General features: G+C 37.3%; 1 protein-coding gene across 5 annotated transcripts; it reads right to left on the bottom strand.

The window, feature by feature from the left end:
* Positions 1 to 95: 95 nt before the first annotated feature.
* Positions 96 to 10990, bottom strand: LOC135584782 (probable inactive leucine-rich repeat receptor-like protein kinase At3g03770). 5 transcript variants are annotated; one of them, XM_065081770.1, is made up of 8 exons: positions 10699 to 10990; positions 8440 to 10596; positions 5605 to 5738; positions 2951 to 3191; positions 2663 to 2877; positions 2501 to 2547; positions 2027 to 2138; positions 96 to 856 (listed from the first exon to the last, which is right to left on the bottom strand). In XM_065081770.1, exons 2-8 carry the CDS (start codon positions 9782 to 9784, stop codon positions 626 to 628), a joined length of 2325 nt encoding a protein of 774 aa, XP_064937842.1. In that variant the 5' UTR covers positions 9785 to 10596; positions 10699 to 10990; the 3' UTR covers positions 96 to 625. The 5 variants fall into 5 exon arrangements, with proteins under 5 accessions (XP_064937842.1, XP_064937843.1, XP_064937844.1 ...); XM_065081771.1 differs by lacking the exon at positions 10699 to 10990 and having other exon boundaries at positions 8440 to 10102; positions 10185 to 10661; XM_065081772.1 differs by lacking the exon at positions 10699 to 10990 and having other exon boundaries at positions 8440 to 10102; positions 10190 to 10661.
* Positions 10991 to 13144: the final 2154 nt, after the last annotated feature.

Raw genomic sequence — 13144 nt, 5'->3', positions numbered from 1 at the left:
AACTGACACTCAGAACTGGATGTTTTCGCCTTAAGGTAATGGCATATAAATATTAGACGAAGATAAACTGTGTAGAACTGAGCAATAGCAGCATGGAAGGGAAGAAGTACGCATTCCTCTGCATGTAATATAGATGGAATCCATTCTACAAGTACAGTAATTAGTCTGAAGTAAATACATGATAGTTGACATCTGACAGCACTGGACTATCAATGATAAAGGCGAGAGGCAAATCGAGTTTGCGAACTGAAACAAATATTTTCCCCAGCAAGTGATTGCATTTGCTTGGCAGTTCAAGCATGATCAGATTCTGGTAAATATGGATATCCCAACAGCAAGAACACAAAAATCTGCTCTGAAGTCAATGGATAGAAGACAATTAATTACAGATGGAGTGATTAGATGCACAAAGTAATCGTAGCAACTGGATCGTGGAGAACATGAAAATGGTATACGCAAACAGCGACTGCTCTTCTCGGAACGTCTCTGTTGTTACAGCATGTTGGGTAACATTTCTCCAAGCTTATAAACCTTGTTCGCTTGAATCTCTGCACTGAAGTAGTGGCAAAGGGCCACATTGAATTTAATCTCTGTGATTCATGCTATAGGAAACTCCAAATCAGGATCATGCTTGTGATACGATGTCGGACTTCCGATCACCATCTGCCGTGGCTTGTACTTGCTCAGCATACTGTAAGTTCCACAGCACGTCTTCGACTGAAGGGCGAGACGATTCCTCATACAAGCATTTACTTGTTATGGAGATCACAATCGATAGGGAGTCCTGTGATGCAGAAGCTAGTACGACTGGATCAAGAATGCGTGTTTGCTCTGTTTGCCTAGTGACTAACATAGCCTGCAAACAAGAAACAAAGTTGGAGTGACATTCTTCCATGGAAATAAATTTAGCTTCTATCCGTCCACATGAAGATAAATACCAACCTGGCTGAAGCAATTACATGTTATAATATCATAAGTTTTGGAATCAGATTAGCATGTGAAATCAATTTAATAAGCTTTTATTATGAGTAATCTATGTGTTCACTAGGTCAAGGCAAGCTAAACCTGGGTTTCTTGGAGGTTTTTAGTAGCATTTTTTATAACACCCTTGATTAGTCTCACATCGAAAGTGAACAAGATTAAGATTGATTTATAAGGATCTAATGAGTATACTATTATTAACTTTAGCTTAAGCATTTTGATCAGTAATTTAGATCAAACAAAGTTGATAGGCTAGTTAGCTCATCAAGCTTGACATTTTTCAGCATGAGCAAGCTTTTCAGTACGATTTTATATTAGGGATTAAGTATGAGTAGACTTCAAAACAAACTATGAGCATATACACTAAATTCAGGCAGCAAGACTGATAGAAGTTCGTAAAAAGTGTCTAACGCTTAATCAAGGCTGAAACTCCCAAGTCTTTTTTGATAGAAAATCGAAGACAAGACTATCATGGCCTAATTGGAGCTCAATGAAAGATAAGAAGTAATATATGTTTGTACCTCAATGCTCATAGACTTCATCTCTCAACTAAGAAAAGAACAAAAATTCCTGGTAATAAAGAAATTAGTAAAAGAATCATTAAGGAGCATAGACAGTGTCATGCAGATGATGTCAATTAGATTTGGGTCATCATAATGCAGCAGCAGTGCAGAAAAAGCCATTGGATGATCTGCAATAAACCAGGTGATCATTGGCATGACCTGGCGACCGATGCACACTGCCCATATAAGGAGGTACCCATGGGATTGGATTTCTTGCATGTGACAGATCGTCGATAATGGTAAACATTTTCTAATGGTATTGTACAGGTTCGCTTTCTTTCAATCCTCACCTAACGAACTAGACATGATTTCTCGTTGCCATCAATTCCTCTAAAGGGTCACCTTAAAAATCACCACAGCCATAGGTACGTACCTAGTCCAGTAAGATACTGCATACAAGTGTATTGGTTTCATTTTGGAGGTGGTCTATCATACTAAATTCATTTTTATTAGAGATAGAATCCGAAAAGGGTTGAGCTTACCAATTCTTTTAAACAACGTTCAGAACCTTGTTCAGACACTGATGGTCCCATGAGTGCCTCGAGTAAGATAAAGCCCAATGAATAAACATCATCCTCCAAATTTACCGCCTCCCTACAAAGGTAAATGTGTATGTCAGATTACCAGAAGTATTAATTTAATCATATTTGCTCCATAACTGCTGGAACTGTTTGATGCAAATTTTTATCAATCTTACTGTGGGAGTATGTCAAACCAAAAGTTAGAATCCTTATCAAATGACGAGTGTACTCGACTTCATTGTTCAGAGCAGAGAAAGAGTTTAGAACCTCTACTAGATACAAAGTCGAAAGGTCCTCCGTCCTTGTACACATGGATTCCGAATCACGTGGTTTGATGTGAAGTAACATGTTTTTATTGGGCTAATTGTAGGTTCACATGCAAATCTGAAATCAGAATTTAGCTGTCCGATATGGATGTATGAGAGAAGTACTCACAGTTCGGGAGATTTGCTCTGAATAGGTTTCTGACCTTCCGCCCTTGCCTGCAGATGGAAGGTAATTCTCATGAGCATCGATGCATCAAATATGCAAAATACCATAAAATTATAGGCTCACAAGCAAAACATAATTTCCCATTCTGTCAATCTCGATACGGACCTCATGTTTGTAAATTTCTTCCATGATAATGGACAACCCATAGTCACTCACTTTCGCTATAAAGTGCTCATCAAGCAAAATATTCTTGGTTTTCAGTTGATTATTGTATAAACCAGGAATAATTCCCGAATGTAAAAAGTGGACTGCTTTAGCGATGCCTATCAAAACCACCAACCTATCTGGCCACTTAAGAGCCCTCTCCATACTGCGTTCTGCTGGCAAAAACCAAAGCCTTTAGGAATTACAGGGCATAGATGAAAAACTTTAAACTGCATGGAGAACCATTACCAGAAAGATGACTTTGAAGATTTCCATTAGCTACATATTCATAAATTAGGAAGACTCTGTTGATGCTAGAATCATCTTGTGTGGTATCGATGCAATGCCCCAAGAGGCAGACCAAATGGGGGTGGCGAAGTTTTGATAACAAATCCAGACGAAACTTCAGATTTCTTATAGAATGTCTCTTGAACAATGACAAGCATCTTATAGCTATAAAGGTTCCATTATCTAGTCTCCCCTTGTACAGCTGAAAAAAGAAAAGGAAAAGATTGTCAAAAACATTAATTTACAGTACGAAAAGTAATATACAAAGTGGAACTGCGAAGAAACAGGAAAGATTAGCACATGGAAGAAACCATATCTCACATAACTATAACTTGTTTTCCAAATCTATCTCAAGAACTAAAAATTGAATGTATACTGTGACAACTTGGACCAGAAACAGTATTTCTAATTTGTGCCTAAATCATTTATTTAAAAAAATCACTTCTTGACGTAGACAAAAAACACTTTTACTATTAGATATATATACCTTTGAGTAAGCACTCTTCATTCCATGATTCATACAAAAGGATCTACCGTGTGAGAAACTAAATAAATCAGGGTATCAACACTGTTGTTGTAAAATCATAGGCAAAATTGAAGAACAAGGCTAATGCATGACCAAGAAATCCAGGCAACCAAGGAATTCGATCTCTAATCTTCTGTGATTTACATCCATGGAACTCTTCCAAGCAAAAGAGTTTTGGTATGAGGCTAAGTTATGCATATGACACTAGTAACTAGAAACAAGTTACAAGTCAATATAACAAAATTCAAATGTTCATGTCAATAACTAGCTTATATTGCTGAAAAAATAACTTATTGTATGCTAATCTCAGTTAGTAGAGTGGATCTATCAAAACAGCAGTAGAATATTGATTGAACAAGACAGATCTGCCCCCAGATTGATTACTTGTGCCGCCCATTTAATTTTGATTCGAAGGGAATTCATTCACTTCCTCAAATAAATTTTCTTTGTGTGGATAAGCATGCATGAAGATCAGTTAAAATATTGTGGTTAAGGGAAGCGAAATGAATCTTAGGCTGATTGATTCACTTATAATTAATGAAGAAATTAGAGGGGCAATTAATTATTGTCACCAACATCCTGAATGAGCAAAAGATAAACTTCAACACGATGCTTGATTTGGATCGTTGGTGTTAGACAGAACGAGTTGATATGTCACATCAAATAAACAAGAATTCAAATGATTTGAAGTGCCATTAGGCAATGACATTTGAATTTGACTTTTTACAGTCCAAGGGTTCTGACTTTGGCATTTGTTTTAAACAGATTTTGTTATAGTATTAGAGTTTCACTTTTTCACAAATTACGAACTGGAAGTTATAAGAGTATTTCTAGTTATAGAATGGACAAAGCAATATATTGACTTGTATCTTGCTGTTTTCGAGGAGTTTCAACATGTACAGAAATGAAAAAGGATTATTCCTAATATCTAGGATTCTGAGCCATGCCTTCAAGAAACATCTTTTGGAGGACATTGAGTTCCATAGAACTACCACATAAAAAGCAGTGTCTGCTGTACCGAAGCATACCGCCCATACCGGGCGGTACGTACCGGTCCGACAGGTACTCGGTACACGGACCGTCCGGTCCCGCTACAGTGCTACAGTGCTACACTATAGCACTGCTACAGTATACAAAAAATAATATAAAATTATCGGTACGCCCCGGTGTACCGCCCGGTACGCCGGTACCATATCGTACCGAGCCCGGGTCGAAACTCCGGTACGGTACGGTATGGCGGACCTTAAAAAGTATTTACATTTCCAATATTACAGAATTCTAATTTGGTTCTCTGGTTTGAAATGCCATGATAGTCTAATGTAGCAGTCTGATAGCTAATCCTTTCATTCTCAATTAGAATAAAGAAATCTAACTCTTGTACCAACAAGGCACTAGCTCAAAAATATCAAACTAATAGAACAGGTAACAGCCAAGCATCAGCATTTAATTAAAGGCAATGTGATGGTCACTCTATAACAATAACAACAACAATAACAAAAGCAAAACCGTAAATCTTAACTATTTGGGATCGGCTTCATGGATATTTTACCGCTATTGAGATATGTAAATACTCATATGTTTAGTTAAATTCAGAGTACTTAAATCTCTATTCATAATTTTTATTAAAGTCTTTTTGGGTCTTCCTCTATATTTTTTTGTACCACTAGCATTAATCATTTTATCTCTTCTGACTATCATATACAAAGGTCTCCTAAGCACATGCTCATAACCTCTTAAATGAATTTCTCTCATCTTATCCTCTATCAAAGCAATACCTAATTGTTCACAATAAAAGTATTTCTTTTCCTATCTTTTACCTAGTAACTCCATATATCTATCTCAGAATTCTCATCTCGGCAACATAAACCTCTTTTCCTATCTTTCTTAGTAACTCCATACATTTATCTCGATATTCTCATCTTGGCAACACAAGCCTATGCTAGTCTGCAAACACACTACAAACAGTTTTGATTTCAAATCCACTCAGTTCTTATGTTATAATAAATATTTGGATGAACATGTGTGGTATATGATGCATAAATGACTGAAAGAAACATCTGAAAATTGAAAATTTCCAAATTAGAAGAACCTTTCCAGTTGAACCCTCCCCTATAAATGCTGAACCTTCAAAATTATTTGTTGCTTCTTTCAACTCTTCTAAGGAAAAAGTCCGATATGTAGGCAATACTTGTGTTCCTAGCTTCATTGCTTGAGAAACATATCCTGAGAAGAAGAATTAATTGATTGTGTCAACACATGCAAATATCTCGGTATATGTTAGTTCTTTCTTCAGCAACGACATAACTAACAGGCCAGGCATTATTAGATGTAAGCAGATTTTTAAGTCAAGATAACGCTAAATCATGAAGCCACAAACTATAGACAAGGATACTGAAGCAGAAAAGAAAAAAGATCATCTAAGAAATAAAAAAGCTTGCAGTTATGTATGTCTCATTGAAATGTTGGAGTTACATATTACAACTTTATTAAATAAGGATGGCTCAGTGTATGATTCCGACTTACCCCTTTTAAGAAGAGAGCCTCTTTACATGACTCACCTCTTGTCACCAGGTGAAAATGAGGCAAACTAACAATTGCACAAAATCTCAAAATTCTAGCTTCATTAAGCAGTAGCAAAGTTTTAGGCCTACATGATTCATTAAGTCAAATTAGAAGGAAGATCTTTTCTCTTACAAGCTAATGATTTTAGACCTAGCATCACTCACAATGCTGAAAACCCCATACTAAAAGTTGAAAGGGCCAAAGTCTACTAAATTTGTATTGTCACATGTATAGCATTTTCTTTATTAAGCTCCAAGATATACTTTGACCAAATTTTTTGACATTTAGCATTGGCAATAACCTTGCTATAATTCTTGTTCATCTTCATTGTTATTCTAATTGATCATATTATACTTAACAGAACGCCTCAGAACATGACTATGACCAGTTTGGTTGATATGAGATGAAACTAAATGGCTCTAAAATTTCATCAACATTACCAAGCCTTCACAAAAGATGTTAGCATACATCCACCAAATCAGGAAGGTTAAAGATGGCCCACATTACCAATTTAATCTCAGACAGCTAGATGCTACTCTTTTGCAGTTCCTATAGAAACAAGGCCGCAGGATATGGAAATATATAAGGTTAAGCTTGTACAGGAAATATATCTTAATTTAATCTAAGCTTCCACAGGGTCTAAGCTTATACAGGAATTCCAACCCATCTCACTGTAAATGCAACAAGAGATCAGTGGCAATTTAATCTCAGACAGCCTAGATTCTACTCTTTCTAACACTGGAATTCACATTTTGATTCATCTAAAGAGAAAAGACTGCCTAAGATATAGCACAACCATCAAGAAATCTCCCAACCGTACTTCCAAAACCCTTAATATATATGGACTATATCCTGCATACTCTTGGATTGGGCAATCTCTGCATATATTAAGGAGCCAATATCCATTATAGATGATGTTTTAATTCAGCCTTAAGGTTGCAGCAGATTCTGAACTTATTGCCGTAATGACAAAATCAATAGAGAAAACAAAATTTTGGAGGAAATTGAAGGCCTCAATATTTGCTTGTCCCAAGTAAACTAGGCAATGTTTGGATTTTAATCATAACAAGTAAAAAATTCTCAAAAAAAATCACAATAACTATCCCTGGTCCTAATTTATCTGTATACTCCCAAAGAAAAATGACTTATCATGTAAGTTCTGGAGAAAATAGTGTCAGGAAATGGTGTTGTCGTCTCAGTGAAATCATGAAATGGGTGCATTATATATAATTTAGAACCATGAGAGATGCTTCTGGCAAAGAAACCTTCCCTTTGCATGTGTCCTCTTTTAAGAAACAAGACAATTTCTACCTTACAACTTACTAAGTCATCCTATGAAATGAACTTAGAGAGACTTGCACAAGAGACATTTTTTCATGCTTTAGCAACCTACTGATTCTGTTGGAAGCCATGCACACTCCTGATGACCTTATGTCATGCATAACCTTGCTCTAAGCAAGCCACCATAACCATTTTCTTACCAAGGCAGTGATTTCAAACACTTATTATCAAGGCCTGCGCTCCTTCTTGGCCATCATAAATCACAAAGATGTCCCCTGGATTCCACCACCCTAACTGAAGATGTCTGTCAACGACTTTTCTAATTGCACTGTCAACGCAGCAGGTATTCTAAACTCTAAAGGCCATTGGGAGAAGCAGGTTGGTAAATTTGAACACAAGATTAAATGAATTACCAGTTAGATCAAGCACTTAGGAAAAAAGTACCCTGCCACTAATCTAATCACTCAAAAATCTTGAAATTCAAAAAGACGACGATCTAGGATAACACTTTAAACTAACCCCAAGATAGATAAGGCCCATTCCTAATTACTGTGTTAATCTTGAAGCATAATTGAAAAGAATATTGGTTTTAGGGTTTACTCAAATCTTACACTATGGAAGATTAATTTCAAGAATAAATATCCAACCCAAAGCCTATGAGTAAGGACACATGTAAAAAGAATCACCAGTTGATACGAGAAATATTGCAAATCAACTATACAAACACTGGTCTCCTTATTGCCCAAGTGAAAAACTAGACCCCTTGATACCAGTAATACCTACCAGCCAAAGGCAGACATAAAAGGTTTACTTATCTGCTTTCATAAATCATCCACCAAATAGTCCCTTTTGTGTCAGCTAGAACTTAATTGAACTTTTACTGAAAAATATGAACAAGATATCAAAACAGAGGATTATTATTGGTTGAATGGATCAACAATAGAAACAACAAAAAATGCTTTGTCAAGCATGAAGACACTCTAGTTAGTAAAATCTTTTATGATCACACCATGGCAAATGAATGTGGCATAACCAACATTCTGATTGAAAAAGCAGGAAAATCTAGAAGACGATTACTTACTTGCATTAGTAAGGAGCTCAGATGAGAACCCTGTGGCTGATGGCACCGACTTTGGCAACTGTTGTTTCTCTGCTATTGCGCGATGACAGTTTCTTTTGCAAGAAACAAAAAGAACTAACAAAAGCAATAGCATAACTAAGACAATTCCTCCAATGATAGAAACTTTCAACCAAGTGTTCTTCCGCTTGGACTCTTTCCCGTTCATGTTATTTAGTTGGCAATTATTCGCTCCACGCTGATGCTGGCTGTTCAGAGATAAACAATTCAAGTTGAACTTTACAACTCTCCTATCCGAATTTGAGCTCAAACAAGAAGGTAATTCACCAGTGAGTTTGTTACTAGATATGTCAATAAACCCAAGTTCGCCGCTGCAAGTTAAACTGCTCGGAAGGGACCCACTGAGCATGTTAGATGCCAGATTCAAATAGCTGATGTTCGGCAAAGAAAATAAAGCTGCCAGCGGAGACCCCTCAAGTAAGTTAAATGAAAGGTCAAGGTGTTGGAGTCGATCCAACTCCCCAAACTGCTGTGGAATCTCACCAGACAACAAATTCTTGCTGAGCAAGATAGTGACAAGACCTTTGGGCATGATAGGCAGTTCAGAGTCCAACCTGTTGTCTCCCAGGTCCAATGTCTCAAGGCTGTTTAGGCTACTTAGGTCAGGGATTTTACCTGAAATGCTATTGCCTGACAAGGCAAGCTCAGTTAGTGTGCTGACTCTGCTAATTGATCCGGGCAACAATCCCTTCAGGCTGTTTCTCCGCAAGCTCAAAATCATGAGGTTGTCCAATGATGCAAACCAATCAGGAACGGTGTCATTGAAATAGTTTCCATCCAGGGAAAACGTGTGAAGCTTCTTCATGGCAGATATCTTGGGAGGGATGGAACCATAGAAAAAGTTTGAGCTTAAATCGAGCACTTCAAGTGAGTACATCCTATGGATCTTGTCCGGGAGGGGACCCCATATCCCCAAAGAAACCAAGATGACCACTTTCAAGCTCGTCAATCTAGTCAGAGTTGTGACAAAAGAATCAACAGAAAAGCCCGGCGAAAGAGTCTTGCCGGCAACTGAGTAACCGTCATATCTACCAGGCTTTGCAAGCTTATCTCCCACGATCTTGAGCTCTGTGACGGAGCTTCCATCACAAGTAATGCTTTGACTAGGTGAAGACGGCGCATAGCACAGATCATTGGTGTTGTTCCAAGCACCAAGCTGAATTGGGTACTCCAGCTGCTTCCTCAACTGCAGCAACAACTGGGTATGGGTCGATTTCTTCGGTTGGGTGAGAGGCACCAAGAACAAACAAGACAAGATGATTGTTGGTAACATAAAAGTGCATGCCATCTTTGATCGAACCGAACGACTTCACTTCCTATGGTTTAAGATAACATTACGGATTTCTTTGCTAGATGTCCAATATCATGTGTTCCTCGCTACATTTCTGTATGCCAAAGTCATACAAGCCTAGATGACAAGCAGCTGCTCTAATTGTTGAGGCATGTCATGGCTGATGCAAACCCAGCAAAACCTTACGGAGAGACGCTAAATTCTTCTTTCGATTGAATAAATAAGAAATCTTTGCACCAACACAAATTAACTTCGATCAAGCATGACATCCTTCGCCTCGTCTAATTTGTTTATAGCGCATCAGCCTACAGAACTCTGAACAATAAAACCAAAGCAGCTTAAATTGGTACCCCAAACGCAGCAAATGTAGCCTTCAATTGCAATAAAGAACTTCTACCTCACCGCAAGATCAATCTTTTAAGGCCAAACTCGTCTGTTTCGAACCAATGTTGAGAAAGACCAAAAGGATCAAAACGTCCAGAATTCCGCACCAAGGTGGCTCCAAGAAACGATCTTTGCTCCAAGATCTCAGCTTCCCGAACAACTCGAGCTAAACCCACCAAGAAAACAGCGGCGCAACGAATTTATTCCTCATCCTCTCCCTAGGTTCTGGAAGTTGAATCAAACGAGAGACGGGGAAAAGAACGGGACAGAAAAAGCTCGGAATCTTTGGTACTCGAAGGAAGCAGGGATCCTGATGAGCGCTTTGACAATGGGTGCGCGCATTAAAGAGCGCACATGGCCTTTGCCTGTGGACGACAGGCATCCGTCCGTCACCACTAATGGAGGTGGACGAAGGGGAGCAGCAGCTGCAGTGGTGGCAGAATTCAGCAGAGGGTACAGAACGAAACAAAGAGAAGAGATTAAAGAATAACGAAGATGTCATCTTTTTAGATTAGTGACCACTTAACTATGGGTTTGTTGGGCATTGGGAGCATAAAAAGGTGAACTTGATCTGAAGGAACATGGATTCCTAGCGATGGTTTCTTGGAATGTTCTTGTTTTCTTCTTCCTTCCACCTGCAATGTAATAATACTAGCTTCCTAATATTATGCAACAGAAAACCTGTCATTTCATCAAACAGAAATCCTGTTCCGGAGGTATTTCATTGTTCATGGAAGAACCACATGAAGAATTGAGTCCATCTTAATCCCAAGATTTTGATAGCAAAAAATATTTTTTCAAATTCTAAAACTGAAAACATTTACTTTGAAACATATTAAAGTTCAAAAAACACTAGGAATGATGTCTAATCTATAGTACTGACTTTGAAATAAATGATGTTTCTATTTGTTTCAATTACCAAGAAAGAAGAGACATGCAAATAAATGGAAAGAAAGAGTTACGCAATGTATACAATTTTAATGATCTTAACTTGACAAGGGATAAAGTTGAAGAAAAGAGAATATTTTCTCAACAAAGGACAAAAGTGTGATCCCCACAGGAAAACCATCATTACCACAATTACACCTACAAAGAAATTCCAACTCATTTTGTCCCTTGCCCCTGTACCTTTGTGGTTTGTGTGCAAGCAACAAAGGAATGGTCTGCATACAGAAGACAAAAGAATACTATGATCAGCAAGCAGAAATGGTGGAAGCCTTTCTTTTGAACAGCTCATATTGAGATGGCAGAGATGGAGAAAGCATCCAAGCATGCTGGGTTTGCAAAGGTTGCAAAACATTGGCATTCTTTCCTTTTGGAGCCCATGCAAACAGTAACACTTGACTTGCTCTGTTTGGTCCTCAACTGAAGAGTTCATTATCTTTCTTGTTTTTGGTTCCAATGAGGAGAATGGCTAAAGAGAAGACAGCATGGGGTTGTACTTGTTTTCTTTTGGTTTTTCTCCATGGTGTTCTTTCTCTGGTTGATTGGATGAGCATCTAAATAAAACAAGAGTTGTTACAGTGACAAAGCCAATAATTCAGTGGTCTGCTTTCCTTTTCTCCACAATTATTACCAAATCTCATTTTGTTCGGACAGTTTACCCAGAAAAATCCTGTCCTTCATCTTTCATGTTTGTTACCTGATTTGTATCAAATCAAAAGATATATCGCTTGGTATACAATACCGTATTATACCGAAAGAACGTCGAAATTTCGATACAGTAGGATATTTCAATCCTTGATTAGAACAATTGGCACCGAAAACGATTGAAAATTTTATAATTTTACTCCTTTTTATATCAATTTTTTAAGTCATTATACTCATTATACATCCATTTTTCAAAGCTTAGAAATCAAATCATAATTTTTTTCATGTTTTATTTTTTAAAAAATAAAAAAATTAATGTTTCGAACTAGAATCATAACCGTCGAAATCGGAACTATCGGTTTAACTCAAGAACTGACACGATACGATTTCGATTCCAGAACTGGAGTTATGTTTGGAGGAGATACTACTCACTAAAAATTTGTTTAAACATGCATAATATGACTATTAATTTAAATATAAAATAGGCATTGTCATGTGTAATAGAACTAAAATTAAAAGAAAAATATTTACAAAAAAGAAGAGAGATTTATGGTCGATCTTTCTCCAATAAGTCCTTTGTCATCTTACCAAGTTCAATGATTAGAGATGGATTAGTCACTTTGCAAGTTGCATGCATATGTTTAATGATTTCTTAAACTTGAGATTTACTTATACAGATTCAAGAGCTATATGATCATTAACAATAACGAGTTGCATATCTATTTGCAAAAGCTCATAAAATGAAACTTAGTCAATCGCCACATACAATTCCATTAATAGCTCTTATTTGCTTCAAAATATAGAGAAACTCCAAAATTAATTAAATCTCATTGTCGTCATTTATTTCAACCGGAAGTCGGAATAATCCATTGCATCAAGTTATATCCTAATAGCCCTTTGTCAAATATTTCGATGCTATGATTTTTTAGGTTGTAAATATACACCGATATCCAATCAATGAGATATATACAATTCTTAAGACATCCAGTTTCATGAGCGGAGACAGAGACACCGCTATTTTTATTGTGTCTCTTATTCAGGAATATTGCTCGATCACCCAAACTCTCCATCTCGATCCATTTTTTGTTCTTCAAATCAAGTCGAAACAGATGGACTTTCGAGACTCCAAAGATGCACACCAACAACAACTCCCCACAAGATTCGACTAAATAAACGTCATTGTTATAAAGATCCATAGGCGGCGGTGGCACGTCCAAATCCTTGCGTTGAAACGGAGCAACTTGGAAACACACAAACTGTCTACTTGAAATCTTTGAATAACGTACAGCATATAATTGCCCTCGGAACATGACGACTGACTTATAATATTTGACTTCCACATTTTCGTCAACGCTCCAAAAGTCGTCTCCGGGCCTCCAAACG

The sequence above is a fragment of the Musa acuminata genome, chromosome BXJ1-9 (assembly GCF_036884655.1).
Source record: "Musa acuminata AAA Group cultivar baxijiao chromosome BXJ1-9, Cavendish_Baxijiao_AAA, whole genome shotgun sequence".
Classification (NCBI taxonomy): domain Eukaryota; kingdom Viridiplantae; phylum Streptophyta; class Magnoliopsida; order Zingiberales; family Musaceae; genus Musa; species Musa acuminata.
Note: the sequence above shows the minus strand (reverse complement) of the source record. Positions and strands in the feature narration are given on the sequence as shown.

Bases quoted from the DNA above. Each gene is read 5' to 3' on its own strand.
- LOC135584782 (XM_065081770.1), bottom strand. From the start codon at position 9,784: ATGGCATGCACTTTTATGTTACCAACAATCATCTTGTCTTGTTTGTTC. The intron at 5,739-8,439 runs GTAAGTAATCGT...TCTTCTTCTCAG, and splicing joins TGAGCTCCTTACTAATGCAA to GATATGTTTCTCAAGCAATG. The intron at 2,548-2,662 runs GTCCGTATCGAG...TTCCATCTGCAG, and splicing joins AAGAAATTTACAAACATGAG to GCAAGGGCGGAAGGTCAGAA.